The following is a 16,889-nucleotide window of genomic DNA, read 5'->3' as shown; positions in this document are numbered from 1 at the left end:
TTTTTTGTTTGAAATTTGGATTTCGTATTAAGTACCCTGAAATTTAGGTTTATTTAATTTCGTTATTCTAAATTAGATATAATTAGTTGCAATTAACTTGAAGCTCTTATTATTTAGAAATTTAGAGTAAATTAAAGTAAATTTCAACGTACTGATTTCGGGAATTTAATTAATTATGACAAAATCTGTATTAATTTGTCGCTATATTTCCATTAAGTAGATTAAAATTGAAAATTTTTCTCTTAAAATTTCGAGAAATTATCTCGAAATCTCAATTTAATTATACAAAAGTTTAACTTATCTTTAAAAAAGTTTTAATTATCTCAAAATTTCAACATCTGATATCGTAATTTCGACACAGTGGTTTAAAATTTCAGTATTTTTACTCGACATTCTAATTAATTATCTAGAAATTGTAAGTTAATTATGCCAAATTAGTAATCCTAAATTTGAATTTTTTGTTTGAAATTCGGATTTATTATCAAGTACCCTAAAAGTTCGGTTTATTAAATCGAATTTCTTAACTATAAATTAGATATAATTAGTTCTAATTAACTTGAAACTTCTATAATTTCGAAATTTAGAGTTAATTAAAGTAAATTTCAACGTACTGATTTTACAATTTAATTAACTATGACAAAATCTGTATTAATTTGTCTCCAAATGTCCATTAAGTAGATTAAAATTGAAAATTTTTCTCTTAAAATGTCCAGGCATTATCTCGAAATCTTAATTTAATTATACAAAAGCTTAATCTATCTTGAAAAAAATTTAATTAATTATCTCGAAATTTCAACATTTGATATCGTAATTTCGATATACTGGTTCAAAATTTCAGTGTTTTTACTTGAAATTCTAATTAATTGCCTTGAAATTGTAAGTTAATTAAGCCAAATTAATAATTCTAAATTTTGATTTTTTTGTTTGAAATTCGGATTTCTTATTAAGTACCCTGAAAATTAGGTTTACTTAATTTCTTGATTCTAAATTAGATATAATTAGTTTTAATTAACTTGAAGCTCTTATTATTTAGAAATTTAGAGTAAATTAAAGTAAATTTCAACGTATTGATTTTAGAATTTAATTAACTATGGCAGTTTTAACCTCGAAATTTCAAAATCTCCAATAGTGATTTCGTCCCACTAGTTTAAAATTCCGTTGTTTTGACTTGAGATTTTGATTAATCTACTAGAAATTATAATTTAATTAAGTCAAATTAGTAATCCTAAATTTGGATTTTTCGTTTGAAATTCGGATTTATTATTAAGTACCCTAAAATTTCGGTTTATTAAATCAGATTTCCTATCTTTAGATTATATATAATTAGTTCTAATTAACTTGGAGCTCTTATTATTTTGAAATTTAGAGTTAATTAAATTTCGACGTACTGATTTTAGAATTTAATTAATTATGACAATATCTCTACTCATTTATCTCCAAATTTCCGTTTATTGTAAGTATTAAAATTTAAAGTATTTCTCTTAACATTTTGTCTATTTTTGTCTAAATCTTAATTTAATTTTATTAATGCGAAAGTTTAACTGTTATTTAGAAAATTTTTAATTAATTATTTCGAAATTTCAGTTTTAACCTCGAAATTTCAAAATCTCCTATCGTGATTTCGTCACACTCGTCTAAATCTAAAATTCCCTTGTTTTTGACTTGAAATTTTGATTAATTCCCTAGAAATTATAATTTAATTAAGCCAAATTAGTAATCCTAAATTTGCATTTTTTGCTAGCAATTCGGATTTATCATTAAGTACCTTAAAGGTTCGGTCTATTAAAACAGATTTCCGATCTCTAGATTATATATATTTAAATAATTCTACTTAATTTGAAGCTCTTATTATTTTGAAATTTAAAGTTAATTAAAATAAATTTCAACGTACTGATTTCAGAATTTAATTAATTATGACAAAATCTTTATTCATTTATCTCTAAATTTTCGTGTATTGGATTATAAATTCAAGTCTTTTTCTTAATATTTTGACCCTTTTTCTCGAAATCTTAATTTAATTTAAATGAAAGTTTAACAGTTATTTAGAAAATGTTTAATTAATTATTTCGAAATTTAAGTTTTAACCTCGAAATTTCAAAATCGTATATCGTAATTTCGTAAACTGGTTTAGAATTTCATTATTCTGACTGAAATTCCAGATTTCTGTTTAATAGATTAAAAATTTCAAGTTTTTATTTCAAAATTTCGACCTATTGTCTTCAAAATTTTAATGTAATTTATAAAAAGTTTAACTTATCTCTAGCAAATGTTTCATTAATTATTTCGAAAAATACGTTTTGCCAAATTAGTACTCCCAAATTTGTATTTTTTGTTTAAAATTAGGATTTATTATACTAACATCATTAAATACCCAATAATATTGATTTGTTAAATTAGATTTCTTATCTCTAAATTATATCTAATTAGTTGAATACTTAAGCTCTTTCACGGGAAAATTTTACTTAATTAAACGGAAATTTGGACTTGTTTTTTCGAAAATTTTTAATTACAGGTTTGAAAATTAGGGATAATTAAAAACAAATTTGAATTGGCTGCTTCAGAATTTGAGTTAATTAGGAGAAAATTTCGACCCATTCTCCCGAAATTTTAATTTTATTTTTAGAAAAGTTTAACTTAGAAAAAAAAATCATAAGAAAAAGTTTAATGAAATATTTTGAAATTTCGTCTCAATAATTTAAAATTCTAAGTAGTTGACGGGAAATTTGTTGATTAATCCAAATTTAGTACTCCTGAATTTCGAGTTTTTATTTTCAGATGATTTAAATTACGTCTAATTAGTTAAGAAGTTGGCCTTTTTGACTTAAAATTTCTGCTTAATTAGAGGAAATTTTGAAGATTTTTGGATTCTAATTTTGAAATTTAAAGATAATTAAAAGAAAATTTTAACTTACAGGTTACAAAAGTTGACTTAATTGTGTCAAAATTTAAAATAATGCCCTTGAGATACGTAATTACAGAAAAATTGCGAAGTTTTAACAATCGTGTACAAAAAATTAAAAATCGTATACTGCATTAATACAGCTCGCGGAGCGAGTGTGACGAGCAATATCAGCAATTTTAAACCGAAATAGTCAAAATCGGCTTTCACCATTCCATCACCAACACAAAATGAAACTTTTTTAAGTTTCAGCGCCACCTGGACTGCAAATATTTACCGACCCCTCCGCATCTGTTCACTTCACCACCTCCAAGTGCTGCCAGCGACACGTTTGTCACTTCCGTGCGAAAAGCACTTTTCTCCGCCTCTTCGCCGTCTCTTCGCCGCCACTCCACCGCCACCTCTGCCCTCTAATCGAATTGTTTGCTCTCTCTCCCCGTAACTTTAATGGAATTTACAATAGTTGGATTAGGTAATTGCGACATCGGTCACGTGGTGTAAAGGACTCTCCGTCCGGTGTAATTGCCGTGAATGAGATAGCGATTCCCCGAAATATTTCCACGACTGTTGGTTTGCTGCCTCATTTGGAAGTCCGTCACGTCGGGGTTCGAGTGTCGTCGTGGCCTTCCTGATTGTTTTCTTACGTCTTGCTTGTTCTTTCGCCGAAACAACTGACGTCTATTTAGCGGAGGACACCGAAGGAAAAGGGCTGAGGACCGATAAGGGAAAACAAACACGCAATGCTCGTGCCGGCCGTGATTAGTGCGAGCATTGAACTTAGCGATGTCCGAAGTTCACTTTTAACTCCACGAAACGGGGCCGAGGAAGGAAACCTGACGTGAAAGAAAAGCGGCCGAGGCGCTAAGGATACGTTTAATTGCGCGAAACGAGAGGATAAGGCGGGGGCGGCGGATGGGGCCGCAAAAATGAGCCCTGCCTCACATTTCGGGGCAATATGTCAGGTTTGCGTGTTCTGACTTATTCGGTTTATGGATATCTTCGAGGAAGTTGGATGTCCTGCTTCAGGAAGTAAGCTAGGGATGGAAGTCAAGGGTCACGTTTTCTTGACGTTTCGCAGCAGCGTTTCCGGCCTGTTAAAATAAAAAACTACCAGAAATACACAGTGATCCTTTACTTTCAATATGCATGTCTTGATAGATTGGTTTTCAACAAGATGGGGCTACAGCGCATTCTACTAATTTGACCACGTTTTCTTGTAACTTATTTTATTAAAATTTTTACAAAAACTGTCCGTCGTTTTTACTTTTATATCTACTAGGTCCCGCGTTTCCGTTTCTGTCTGTCCGCTGTCTCTGTCCATTTTTATCACATTTTATATAATAAATAATTTCATTTTGAAATTGCAAAACATTGCAAACTTGCAAGGTTATGGGAAGCATGGAATTGATGATGCCATCTTACAGTTTTGTCAAATAAATGTTATTTAAATGTTAAAAAGTAATATAGTTGTGGTTTATGAATCCCTTTTGAATTTTTATCATACGCATTGAGATTTTTGGAAATTGTATAATAATTATTGGAATTCTCAATTTTTTGATTTCTCGATTTTTCAATTTTCGATTTGTTACGATTTTTCAGATTTTTGCTTTTTCAGTTTTTTAAATATTTCAGTACATCAATTTTTGGCGTTTCTAAATTTTCTCTTGCAAAATTTCGATTTCGCGATTTTCCAATTTTGCGGTTCCTCCATTTTCTTATTTTTCAATTTTTCTCAATTTTCAATTTTTCAATTTTTCGATTCTTCAATTTTTGGATTTTTGAATTTTTCAATATTTCAATCTTTCGAATTTTGCTGTTTCTAAATTTGCGATTTTTTGATTTCTTGCTTTTTCGATTAATTGATTTATAGACTTCTCGATTTCTCGATTCTTTGAATTCACGACTTTTCAGTTGAATTTATCGATTTTTCAAAATTTCAGTTTCTCAATTTATTAATTTTTCAATTTTTCAATTTTCCGATATTTCAATTTTTTAATTTTTCGGGGTTTTGTTGTTTCAATTTTTGGATTTTTGAAATTTTCGATTTTGCGATTTTTCAACTTTTCGATTTCTGGATCCTTCAATATTTCGACTTTTTAAATTTTTCTTCAATTTTTCGATTTTCCAATTTACCAACCTATCAATTTTTCAATATTACAATTTTGGAATTTTTCAATATTTCGATTCATTAATTTGATATTGATTAATCAAGATTTTTTTTTCCCGTTTTTCAGTTTTTCATGTTATGATTTCCCAATTTTAATTTTTTTTAATTCAATAAATTTTCGATTTTTCAGCTTTTTGAATTTCCCATTTCTCGACGTAGCGAGATTCCGACTTCTCAGTTTCTCGATTTTTAAGTTCTTCAACTTAATTTCCGGATTTTTCAAATTTTAGATTTCTGGATTTTTTAATTTTTAGGTTTCTTAATTTTCCTATATAATCAGTTTAAGCATTTTTGAGTGTTTCGATTCTTCAATTTTTCATTTCTTCAATTTTTGGATTTTCTAAATTTTAGATTCGATTCGAATTATTGGTCTTCAACTTTTCGATTTCGATTTCCCTTTTCCCGTTTTCTCGAATTTTTGATGTTCCGATTCTTCTCGATGTCCTGATTTTTTGGTTTCTTATTTTTTCAATTCACTTTTTAGAATATCCAATTTTCCAGTTTTTCAGGTTGTTTTTTCAATTTTTTGATTTTAAAAATTTTCGATTTTTCGATTTTTCACTTTTTGATTTATCAATTTTTCGATGTTTTAGTTTTGAAATTTTTTCAGTTTCTCCTTTTCTCGAATTTTTGAGGTTTAGATTTCTCGATTTCTCGATTAATCGATTTATCTATTTTCCGATTTCTCGACTCATCGACTTTTCGATTTTTTAATTCCATTCCTCGATTTTCCCATATTTCAATTTTTCCATTTTTCGGTTTGTGAGTTTTTCAGGTTTTTGTGTTTTCAATTTTTCGATTTTTTAAATCTTCAATTTTTGAATTTTTCCACTTTTCGATTTTCTGAGTTTTCGATTTCTCGATTTTTCAATATTTCGGTTCATCAAAGTTTTTGTGTTTTGAATTTTTAGATCTTTTCAATTGTTCAATTGTCTCATGTTTGGATTTATCGAATTTGGGCTATTTCGATTTCTCTATTTTTCAAATTTTCGACTTTTCGGCATTTCGATTTCTTGATCTTTCCATGTTTTAATTTCTCAATGTTTCAGTTTTTCAATTTCTCGATTTCTCGATTCTCCGATTTTTTGACTTCGATTTTTTGTTTTTGGAAAATTTCAATTTTTTAATTTTCCGTTATTTCAGTTCATCAATTCTCGATTTCTCGTTTTTTAGTTTTTCAGTTTTTCGTTTTTTAAATATTAACTTTTTTTTAATTCAATTTTTCGATTTCTCAACTTTTCGATTTCTCGATTCTTCTATTTTTCGATTTTTTCGTTTTTTTGAATCCCGTTTCTCGATGTCTCAAATTTTTAATGCAACGATTTCTCGACTTCTCAAATTTTCGATTTTCAAGTTTTTCAAACAAATCAATTTTTTGATTTTTAGAATTTTCGATTTATCGAATTTTCCATGTTTCGATTTCTCAACTTCTTCGCGATTTCCCGATTTTTTATCAATTTTTAATTTGTTCAACTCACTTTTTGAAACTTTTTAATTTTTTTTTCAATTTTTCGAATTTTTAAATTTTCAAACTTCCAACTTTCTTCGATTTTTCAGTTTTTCGATTTATCGTCTTATCAGTTTTTCTATGTTTCAGTTTGGGAATTTTTTGATTCTTCAATTTTTCAATTTTTCAGTTTTTTTTTTCTTAATTTTTCGATTTTTCACTTTTGGGATTTTTCAGTTTTTCTTCGATTTTTCGATTTTTTGATTTTCTGATTTTTCGGATTTTAGATTTTTTGTTTTTCCAATTTTTCAATGTTTCGAGTTTTCAATTTTTCGATTTTTCCACTTTTTGATTTATCATTTTTCGATGTTTCAGTTTTGGGATTTTTCAGTTTCTCCTTTTCTCAAATTCTTGAGGTTTCGATTTCTCAACTTTCAGTCGATTTTTAATTTTCCAATTCTTCAATTTTTCGATTTTTAAAATTTTTCAATTTTTTGCGTTTTTAATATTCGATTTTTCGATTTCTCGATTTCTCGATTAATCGGTTTGCCTATTTTCCGATTTCTCGACTCATCGACTTTTCGATTTTTTAATTCCATTCCTCGATTTTCCAATATTTCAATTTTTAGATGTTTCGGTTTTTGAGTTTTTCAGGTTTTCGTGTTTTCAATTTTTCGATTTTTTAAATCTTCAATTTTTCAATTTTTCCGCTTATCGATTTTCTGAGTTTTCGATTTCTCGATTTTTCAATATTTCGGTTCATCAAAGTTTTTGTGTTTTGAATTTTTAGATCTTTTCAATTGTTCAATTGTCTCATGTTTGGATTTATCGAATTTGGGCTATTTCGATTTCTCTATTTTTCAAATTTTCGACTTTTCGGCATTTCGATTTCTTGATCTTTCCATGTTTTAATTTCTCAATGTTTCAGTTTTTCAATTTCTCGATTTCTCGATTCTCCGATTTTTTGACTTCGATTTTTTGTTTTTGGAAAATTTCAATTTTTTAATTTTCCGTTATTTCAGTTCATCAATTCTCGATTTCTCGTTTTTTAGTTTTTCAGTTTTTCGTTTTTTAAATATTAACTTTTTTTTAATTCAATTTTTCGATTTCTCAACTTTTCGATTTCTCAACTTTTCGATTTCTCGATTCTTCTATTTTTCGATTTTTTCGTTTTTTTGAATCTCTAATTTCTCGATCTCCCGAATTTTCAATGTTGCGATTTTTCAACTTCTGAATTTTTCGCTTTTCAAATTTTTCAATTCAATTTTTTGATTTTTCAAATTTTCGATTTCCCGTATTTTTCATTTTCGGCTTCACAATTTTCCGATATTTCAGGTTATGATTTTTCAATGTTGCTATTCTTCAATTTTTCATTTTTTAATTTTTCGATTTTTCAAGTTTTCAATTTTTGGCGTTTCTAAATTTTTGATTTTTCGAATTCTTGATTCTTCGACTTTTCGATTTTTCACGCTTTTGATTTCTCCTTTTTTTTGGATTACTCGAATTTTCGATGTTTCGATTTCTCGACTTCTTCACCATTTCCCGATTTTTTATCCATTTGTAATTTGTTCCATTCACTTTTTGAAACTTTTTAATTTTTTTTAAATTTTTTCGATTTTTTAAATTTTCAAATTTCCAACTTTTCTTTGATTTTTCAGTTTTTCGATTTATCGTCTTACCAGTTTTTCCATGTTTCAGTTTGGGAATTTTTTGATTCAATTTTTTGGTTTTTCAATTTTTCGATTTTTCGGTTTTTCATTTTCTCAATTCTTCCATTTTTAGGTTTTTTAATTTTTCAATTTTTTAGGTTTTTTTGTCTTAATTTTTCGATTTTTCACTTTTGGGAATTTTCAATTTTTCCTCGATTTTTAGATTTTTTGTTTTTCCAATTTTTCAATGTTTCGAGTTTTCAGTTTCTTCAAGTTTTCTTTTTTTTTATAATTTCACAATTTTCGACTTCCTGATTTTTTTATTTTCCACTTTCCAATTTTCCAGTTTTAGGATTTTTCAATGTTTCAATTCGTAAATTTTTCCATTTTTCAAGTTTTCCCATTTTGGCGTTTCTAAATTTTTGATTTTCCGAATTTTTCTTGATTCTTCGACTTTTTGATTTTTCACGTGTTTGAATTTCCGTTTTCTTAAATTCTCGAATTTTTGATATTTTGATTTTTCGACTTTTTCTCGATTTCCCATTTTTTTGTCGATTTTTAATTTTTTCAGTTAACTTTTTAGATTATTTAATTTGTCAATTTTTTAGGTTTTTTAACTTTTCTTCGATTTCTCAGTTTTTGAGTTTTTCGATTTATCCTTTTATCAGTTTTTCTATGTTTGAATTTTAAGAATTTTTTGATTCTTCAATTTTTTGATTTCTCGTTTAATCGATTTTCTGGAATTTTTCGATTTCTCGAGTTTTCGAATTTTTAAATTTTCAAACTTCCAACTTTTCTTCAATTTTTCAGTTTTTCGATTTATCGTCTTATCAGTTTTTCCATGTTTCAGTTTGGGAATTGTTTGATTCTTCAATTTTTTGGTTTTTCAATTTCTCGATTTTTCGGTTTTTAATTTTTTCAATTCTTCCATTTTTAGGTTTTTTAATTTTTCAATTTTTTAGGTTTTTTTCTTTTTTAGATTATTCACTTTTGGGAATTTTCAATTTTTCTTCAATTTTTTGATTTTTTGATTTTCCGATTTTTTCTCGATTTCCCATTTTTTTATCGATTTTTAATTTTTTCAGTTGACTTTTTAGATTATTTAAGTTTTCAATTTTTGAGGTTTTTGATTTCTCAATTTTTTGAATTTTTAAAGTTGCAGATTTTTTAACTTTTCTTCGATTTCTCAGGATTTCAGTTTTTCGATTTATTCTTTTATCAGTTTTCCTATGTTTCAGTTTGGAAAATTTTTGATTCTTCAATTTTTTGATTTCTCGTTTAACCAATTTTCTGACTTTTCGATTTTTCATTTTTTCAATTCATTCATTTTTAGATGTTTGAATTTTTCAATTTTTAAGGTTTTTTCTTAATTTTTGGATTTTTCACTTTTGGGATTTTTCAATTTTTCGACTTCTCGATCTTTTCATGTTTCAATATCGCCATGTTTCAGTTTTTCAATTTTTCGATGTTTCGATTTTTCAATTTCTCCATTTTTCAATTCTTCAATGTTTCGTTATTTAAATTTTTCGATTTTTTTTACATTCTTCAGTTTTGCGAATTTTTAATCTTTCGATTTCATGATTTTAAATTTTTTTAATTTAATTTTTCTATTTTCCTATTTCTGGACATCTCGGTTTACCGATTTTTAAAACTGTCGGCTTTTCGATCTCCCGATTTTCCAACATTTCAATTTTGGGAATTTTTCAGTTTCTGTATTTTTCAATTTTTCGATTTTTTGATGCTTTTATGGCCCGATCCTTCAATTTTTCGACTTTTCGTATTTCGATTTTTCGTTTTTTTAATTTGTCAATTTCTCAAGTTTTCGATTTTAAATTTACGCCACTGGAACTTTATAGAGATAATTAGAAAACAAAAATCGTATTTTTTTGACATCAATCAGTGTGGTTAAATCAGCGACATACTAAACCTTTTCCAAACAATGGAGTGGAAGAAACCTAATCCAAAATTAATATAATTATCCACCCTAATTCCCCAACAATTAACCCTTTGATTGAGGACCTAATCCCAATGCATCATTTTATATTAATCAGCCGGTGACAGCTGGCAGATGTTGAGGTGGGTATCAATTTAATTACGCAACTCCGGTACACAGCAGTGACATAATAGCTCCTCCCGGAAAATGTACGACATACCTCCCTAATTGATCTCCCTCCTAGCAACGCAAAATCATCATCGAACCCCAACCCCATTCACACTCCCAGCCAACTTACGTAAGAAATCATGGGCAAGTTGAACGCCGCCGCCATGAAGGCCTCGTGCTCGCACGTCTCCTGGGGTCCCACGTACGCCGACACATTCTTCGTCCACAGATCCGCCGTCTTCTGCACGCTGATCACCTCCTCGCCGTAGGTCTCGGCGACGATGAAATCCAGGCTGTGGCCGCGGTCCCCCAGCTCGCCGTGGTTCACCTCGTCGACGGCCAAGGAGATGGCCCCGGATATGGTGAGCCCGGGCCTGGGGTACTCCAGGTCGCCGGGGCGCCGCTGCGAGCCCGTTAAATAACCTATTGTAAAAGTTTCGGTGCTGCTTTCAGATAGTGTCATGGCTATTATGACAAACAACTCGAGCATTTCTTTCCGGAAGCCCTGGAAAATAAAATTCGAATAAATAAGTTGGGTGGTTTCGGGCACCTGGAAGTTGGAGGAAATGGGTGAAGGAGGGAGATGGGGTGGTAGGGGGCGAGAATCTGCCCCCGCTGGGTGCGTAAGTGCTACTCTATGTGACATTAACTGCCAGCTGGTTGGGTAGAGTTGTTGCACTCTGGCGGTGACCCCGTTACATAAAGATAGCCCTGGAGCAGCTTTGCATTTAAGCTCATTTTTATGTAGATGCATTGGGGGTGGGCGGCGGCGGCTCACTATCGCCGCCGTTACTTAAAGACAAGTTTTTAAGAATCAATTTAAAAGCGTTTGCGAATATATTAAGTATATAGATTTAGATTCCCTTTTAAAAGAATTATGGTTATAATATTTCCAAAAACTCCGGTATAACTTAAGACTGCCTTTTTATGTTATTTAAAATAAGACACATTGTATTTTAAAACATTTTCAAATTTATCCACCCGTGTATTTAGGTTTTACTAGTTTCACGATTTTTTAAAATACATCAAAAATGAAAATGTTTGTTTCTTCAAATCTCTGACTGAATTTATTTTTTTAAGCGTAAATTCGACCACTTGACAAAATAAAGTTTAATTTTCGTGTCAGAGTAAATAAATAAGCCAATGAAGTTCAAAACGGAATTGCATCCAATAAAATGAGTGACCAAAACGAAATTCGTGTGGGTGGGCGGGGTCTTGAATATTTTTAAAATTAGTTCGCCAGTAAAATTCAGTTTTCCTGGAATCACAAAAAATCAATGAGATTAAAAATCAGTGGTGGGTGTGGTTAGTTTTACCTTTTCGCCTAGATTCCAATGTTTACCATTATAAAATCCCCTTTTTGTCCAATAAAATGATTGCTAAGAAAGAAAACCGGGTGGGTGGGCGGGGCCACTTTGAAGTTTTTTTAATTAGATTGGACTACTTGCCAAAATAGAATTCAGTTTAATTTCCCAATAAAAAAATAAGCCAATAAAATGCAGACGCTAGTGGGTGGGACTAATTTTACCTTTTAGTCTATTTTACTATTGTTTGTCAATATAAAATCAACTTTTCGTCTTACAGCCAATAAAATGAGTGACTTATTTTATTGTCTTTTAATTAAAGGAGAATCTCAAAAACTTGAAAAATGAAAAATTAAAGTGATTAAAATTTTCCCGAAAACGTTCAGATTTAAGTGAAAAGAGCTTTCAAAAGGGAAATAAATACCCACTAAAAATAATGAAAATCTGAAAGCTCTAAAGATTATAGAAATTCTAGAGATTCTAAAGGTTCCAATTTTTTAACTTTTCAATTTTGCTGTTTTTTGAATTTCCCATTTTTCAATTTCTCGAAGTTTTGAAGTTTTAATTTCTTTACTTCCAGATTTTTCCATTTTTGGTTTTTCAATGTTTCAGTTTTTAGATTTACCAATTTTTCAACATTTAAGGTTTTAGAATTTTTCAATTTTCGATTCTTCAATTTTTCGTTTTACCAATTTTTTAATTTCTCGATTTTCCGTTTTTTTTTATTTTTCAGTTCTTCGATTTTTCAAAGTTTACATTTTTCAATTTTAGGTTTTTTTGATGTTTCGATTTCCAGATTTTAATTTTTTTTTATTCAATTATTCGATTTTTCCACATTTCGATTTTTCTATTTTTTGAATTTGAAAATTTTCCGGCTTTTGATCTCTCTATTATTTTAAATTTTCAGTTTCTGAGTCGTTCGAAACTTCGATTTTGCGATTTTTTTCAATTTCTGTACTTTCTAATTTTTCGATTTTTGATGCTTTTTTTGCTCGATCTTTCAATTTTTTGATTTTTCGCTTTTCCAATTTTTCGATGTTTCGATTTTCCAATTTTTGGCAAATTTTAGGATTTTTCAATTTTTTGATTCTTCAATTTTTTGATTTACGATATCTCGATTCTCCGACTTTTCAATTTTGCTGTTTTTTGAATTTCCCATTTTTCAATTTCTCGAATTTTTGAAGTTTTGATTTCTTGACTTCCAGATTTTTCAATTTTTCGTTTTTCAATGTTTCAGTTTTTAGATTTACCAATTTTTCAACATTTAAGGTTTTAGAATTTTTCAATTTTCGATTCTTCAATTTTTCGTTGTATCAATTTTTTAATTTTTCGATTTTTCGTTTTTTTTTATTTTTCAGTTCTTCGATTTTTCAAAGTTTACATTTTTCAATTTTAGGTTTTTTTGACGTTTCGATTTCCAGATTTTAATTTTTTTTTTATTCAATTATTCGATTTTTCCACATTTCGATTTTTCTATTTTTTGAATTTGAAAATTTTCCGGCTTTTGATCCCTCTATTATTTTAAATTTTCAGTTTCTCAGTTGTTCGAAACTTCGATTTTGCGATTTTTTTCAATTTCTGTACTTTCTAATTTTTCGATTTTTGATGCTTTTTTTGCTCGATCTTTCAATTTTTTGATTTTTCGCTTTTCCAATTTTTCGATGTTTCGATTTTCCAATTTTTGGCAAATTTTAGGATTTTTCAATTTTTTGATTCTTCAATTTTTTGATTTACGATATCTCGATTCTTCGACTTTTCAATTTTGCTGTTTTTTGAATTTCCCATTTTTCAATTTCTCGAATTTTTGAAGTTTTGATTTCTTGACTTCCATATTTTTCCATTTTTCGTTTTTCAATGTTTCAGTTTTTAGATTTACCAATTTTTCAACATTTAAGGTTTTAGAATTTTTCAATTTTCGATTCTTCAATTTTTCGTTTTACCAATTTTTTAATTTTTCGATTTTCCGTTTTTTTTTATTTTTCAGTTCTTCGATTTTTCAAAGTTTACATTTTTCAATTTTAGGTTTTTTTGATGTTTCGATTTCCAGATTTTAATTTTTTTATTCAATTATTCGATTCTTCCACATTTCGAGATTTCTATTTTTTGAATTTGAAAATTTTCCGGCTTTTGATCTCTCTATTATTTTAAATTTTCAGTTTCTCAGTCGTTCGAAACTTCGATTTTGCGATTTTTTTCAATTTCTGTACTTTCTAATTTTTCGATTTTTGATGCTTTTTTTGCTCGATCTTTCAATTTTTTGATTTTTCGCTTTTCCAATTTTTCGATGTTTCGATTTTCCAATTTTTGGCAAATTTTAAGATTTTTCAATTTTTTGATTCTTCAATTTTTTGATTTACGATATCTCGATTCTTCGACTTTTCAATTTTGCTGTTTTTTGAATTTCCCATTTTTCAATTTCTCGAATTTTTGAAGTTTTGATTTCTTGACTTCCAGATTTTTCCATTTTTCGTTTTTCAATGTTTCAGTTTTTAGATTTAGCAATTTTTCAACATTTAAGGTTTTAGAATTTTTCAATTTTCGATTCTTCAATTTTTCGTTTTATCAATTTTTTAATTTTTCAATTTTCCTTTTTTTTTTATTTTTCAGTTCTTCGATTTTTCAAAGTTTACATTTTTCAATTTTAAGTTTTTTTGATGTTTCGATTTCCAGATTTTAATTTTTTTTAATTCAATTATTCGATTTTTCCACATTTCCATTTTTCTATTTTTTGAATTTGAAAATTTTCCGGCTTTTGATCCCTCTATTATTTTAAATTTTCAGTTTCTGAGTCGTTCGAAACTTCGATTTTGCGATTTTTTTCAATTTCTGTACTTTCTAATTTTTCGATTTTTGATGCTTTTTTTGCTCGATCTTTCAATTTTTTGATTTTTCGCTTTTCCAATTTTTCGATGTTTCGATTTTCCAATTTTTGGCAAATTTTAGGATTTTTCAATTTTTTGATTCTTCAATTTTTTGATTTACGATATCTCGATTCTCCGACTTTTCAATTTTGCTGTTTTTTGAATTTCCCATTTTTCAATTTCTCGAATTTTTGAAGTTTTGATTTCTTGACTTCCAGATTTTTCAATTTTTCGTTTTTCAATGTTTCAGTTTTTAGATTTACCAATTTTTCAACATTTAAGGTTTTAGAATTTTTCAATTTTCGATTCTTCAATTTTTCGTTGTATCAATTTTTTAATTTTTCGATTTTTCGTTTTTTTTTATTTTTCAGTTCTTCGATTTTTCAAAGTTTACATTTTTCAATTTTAGGTTTTTTTGACGTTTCGATTTCCAGATTTTAATTTTTTTTTTATTCAATTATTCGATTTTTCCACATTTCGATTTTTCTATTTTTTGAATTTGAAAATTTTCCGGCTTTTGATCCCTCTATTATTTTAAATTTTCAGTTTCTCAGTTGTTCGAAACTTCGATTTTGCGATTTTTTTCAATTTCTGTACTTTCTAATTTTTCGATTTTTGATGCTTTTTTTGCTCGATCTTTCAATTTTTTGATTTTTCGCTTTTCCAATTTTTCGATGTTTCGATTTTCCAATTTTTGGCAAATTTTAGGATTTTTCAATTTTTTGATTCTTCAATTTTTTGATTTACGATATCTCGATTCTTCGACTTTTCAATTTTGCTGTTTTTTGAATTTCCCATTTTTCAATTTCTCGAATTTTTGAAGTTTTGATTTCTTGACTTCCATATTTTTCCATTTTTCGTTTTTCAATGTTTCAGTTTTTAGATTTACCAATTTTTCAACATTTAAGGTTTTAGAATTTTTCAATTTTCGATTCTTCAATTTTTCGTTTTACCAATTTTTTAATTTTTCGATTTTCCGTTTTTTTTTATTTTTCAGTTCTTCGATTTTTCAAAGTTTACATTTTTCAATTTTAGGTTTTTTTGATGTTTCGATTTCCAGATTTTAATTTTTTTATTCAATTATTCGATTCTTCCACATTTCCATTTTTCTATTTTTTGAATTTGAAAATTTTCCGGCTTTTGATCCCTCTATTATTTTAAATTTTCAGTTTCTGAGTCGTTCGAAACTTCGATTTTGCGATTTTTTTCAATTTCTGTACTTTCTAATTTTTCGATTTTTGATGCTTTTTTGCTCGATCTTTCAATTTTTTGATTTTTCGCTTTTCCAATTTTTCGATGTTTCGATTTTCCAATTTTTGGCAAATTTTAGGATTTTTCAATTTTTTGATTCTTCAATTTTTTTATTTACGATATCTCGATTCTCCGACTTTTCAATTTTGCTGTTTTTTGAATTTGCCATTTTTCAATTTCTCGAATTTTTGAAGTTTTGATTTCTTGACTTCCAGATTTTTCCATTTTTCGTTTTTCAATGTTTCAGTTTTTAGATTTACCAATTTTTCAACATTGAAGGTTTTAGAATTTTTCAATTTTCGATTCTTCAATTTTTCGTTTTACCAATTTTTTAATTTTTCGATTTTCCGTTTTTTTATTTTTCAGTTCTTCGATTTTTCAAAGTTTACATTTTTCAATTTTAGGTTTTTTTGATGTTTCGATTTCCAGATTTTAATTTTTTTTTATTCAATTATTCGATTTTTCCACATTTCAATTTTTCTATTTTTTGAATTTGAAAATTTTCCGGCTTTTGATCCCTCTTTTTTTTAATTTTCAATTTCTCAGTCGTTCGAAACTTCGATTTTGCGATTTTTTTCAATTTCTGTACTTTCTAATGTTTCGATTTTCGGAATATGAGCCCGTGATTGGTTAAAATATGTGCGTTGCCTGGCAACGGACCTCAGTTAAAAGTTAATCGCGAATTAACTTTAACATCGCTTTCTATAAATCGGGTCTTAAGGTTTTAGAATTTTTCAATTTTCCATTCTTCAATTTTTCGTTTTACCAATTTTTTAATTTTTCGATTTTCCGTTTTTTTTTATTTTTCAGTTCTTCGATTTTTCAAAGTTTACATTTTTCAATTTTAGGTTTTTTTGATGTTTCGATTTCCAGATTTTAATTTTTTTTTATTCAATTATTCGATTTTTCCACATTTCAATTTTTCTATTTTTTGAATTTGAAAATTTTCCGGCTTTTGATCCCTCTTTTTTTTAATTTTCAATTTCTCAGTCGTTCGAAACTTCGATTTTGCGATTTTTTCAATTTCTGTACTTTCTAATTTTTCGATTTTCGGAATATGAGCCCGTGATTGGTTAAAATATGTGCGTTGCCTGGCAACGGACCTCAGTTAAAAGTTAATCGCGAATTAACTTTAACATCGCTTTCTATAAATCGGGTCTTAAGGTTTTAGAATTTTTCAATTTTCGATTCTTCAATTTTTCGTTTTACC

At 28.0% G+C, this 16,889-nt stretch overlaps 1 protein-coding gene across 1 annotated transcript in view; it reads right to left on the bottom strand.

The window, feature by feature from the left end:
- The window catches only part of LOC135136269 (guanylate cyclase 32E), a 130,914-nt gene that overhangs the window by 78,149 nt on the left and 35,876 nt on the right, over positions 1-16,889 (bottom strand). Inside the window, exon 2 of the mRNA XM_064065477.1 lies at positions 10,394-10,768. Coding sequence (XP_063921547.1) covers positions 10,394-10,753 — 360 coding nt within the window. The 5' untranslated portion in view covers positions 10,754-10,768. The remainder of the gene's footprint in view (positions 1-10,393; positions 10,769-16,889) is intronic.

Source organism: Zophobas morio, unplaced genomic scaffold (genome assembly GCF_036711695.1).
Source record: "Zophobas morio isolate AGI-343-1 ecotype UQ-CSIRO unplaced genomic scaffold, CSIRO_AGI_Zmor_V1 ptg000026l, whole genome shotgun sequence".
NCBI classification, from domain to species: domain Eukaryota; kingdom Metazoa; phylum Arthropoda; class Insecta; order Coleoptera; family Tenebrionidae; genus Zophobas; species Zophobas morio.
The sequence above is the reverse complement of the archived record's forward strand: the minus strand, read 5'-3'. Positions and strand labels throughout refer to the sequence as shown.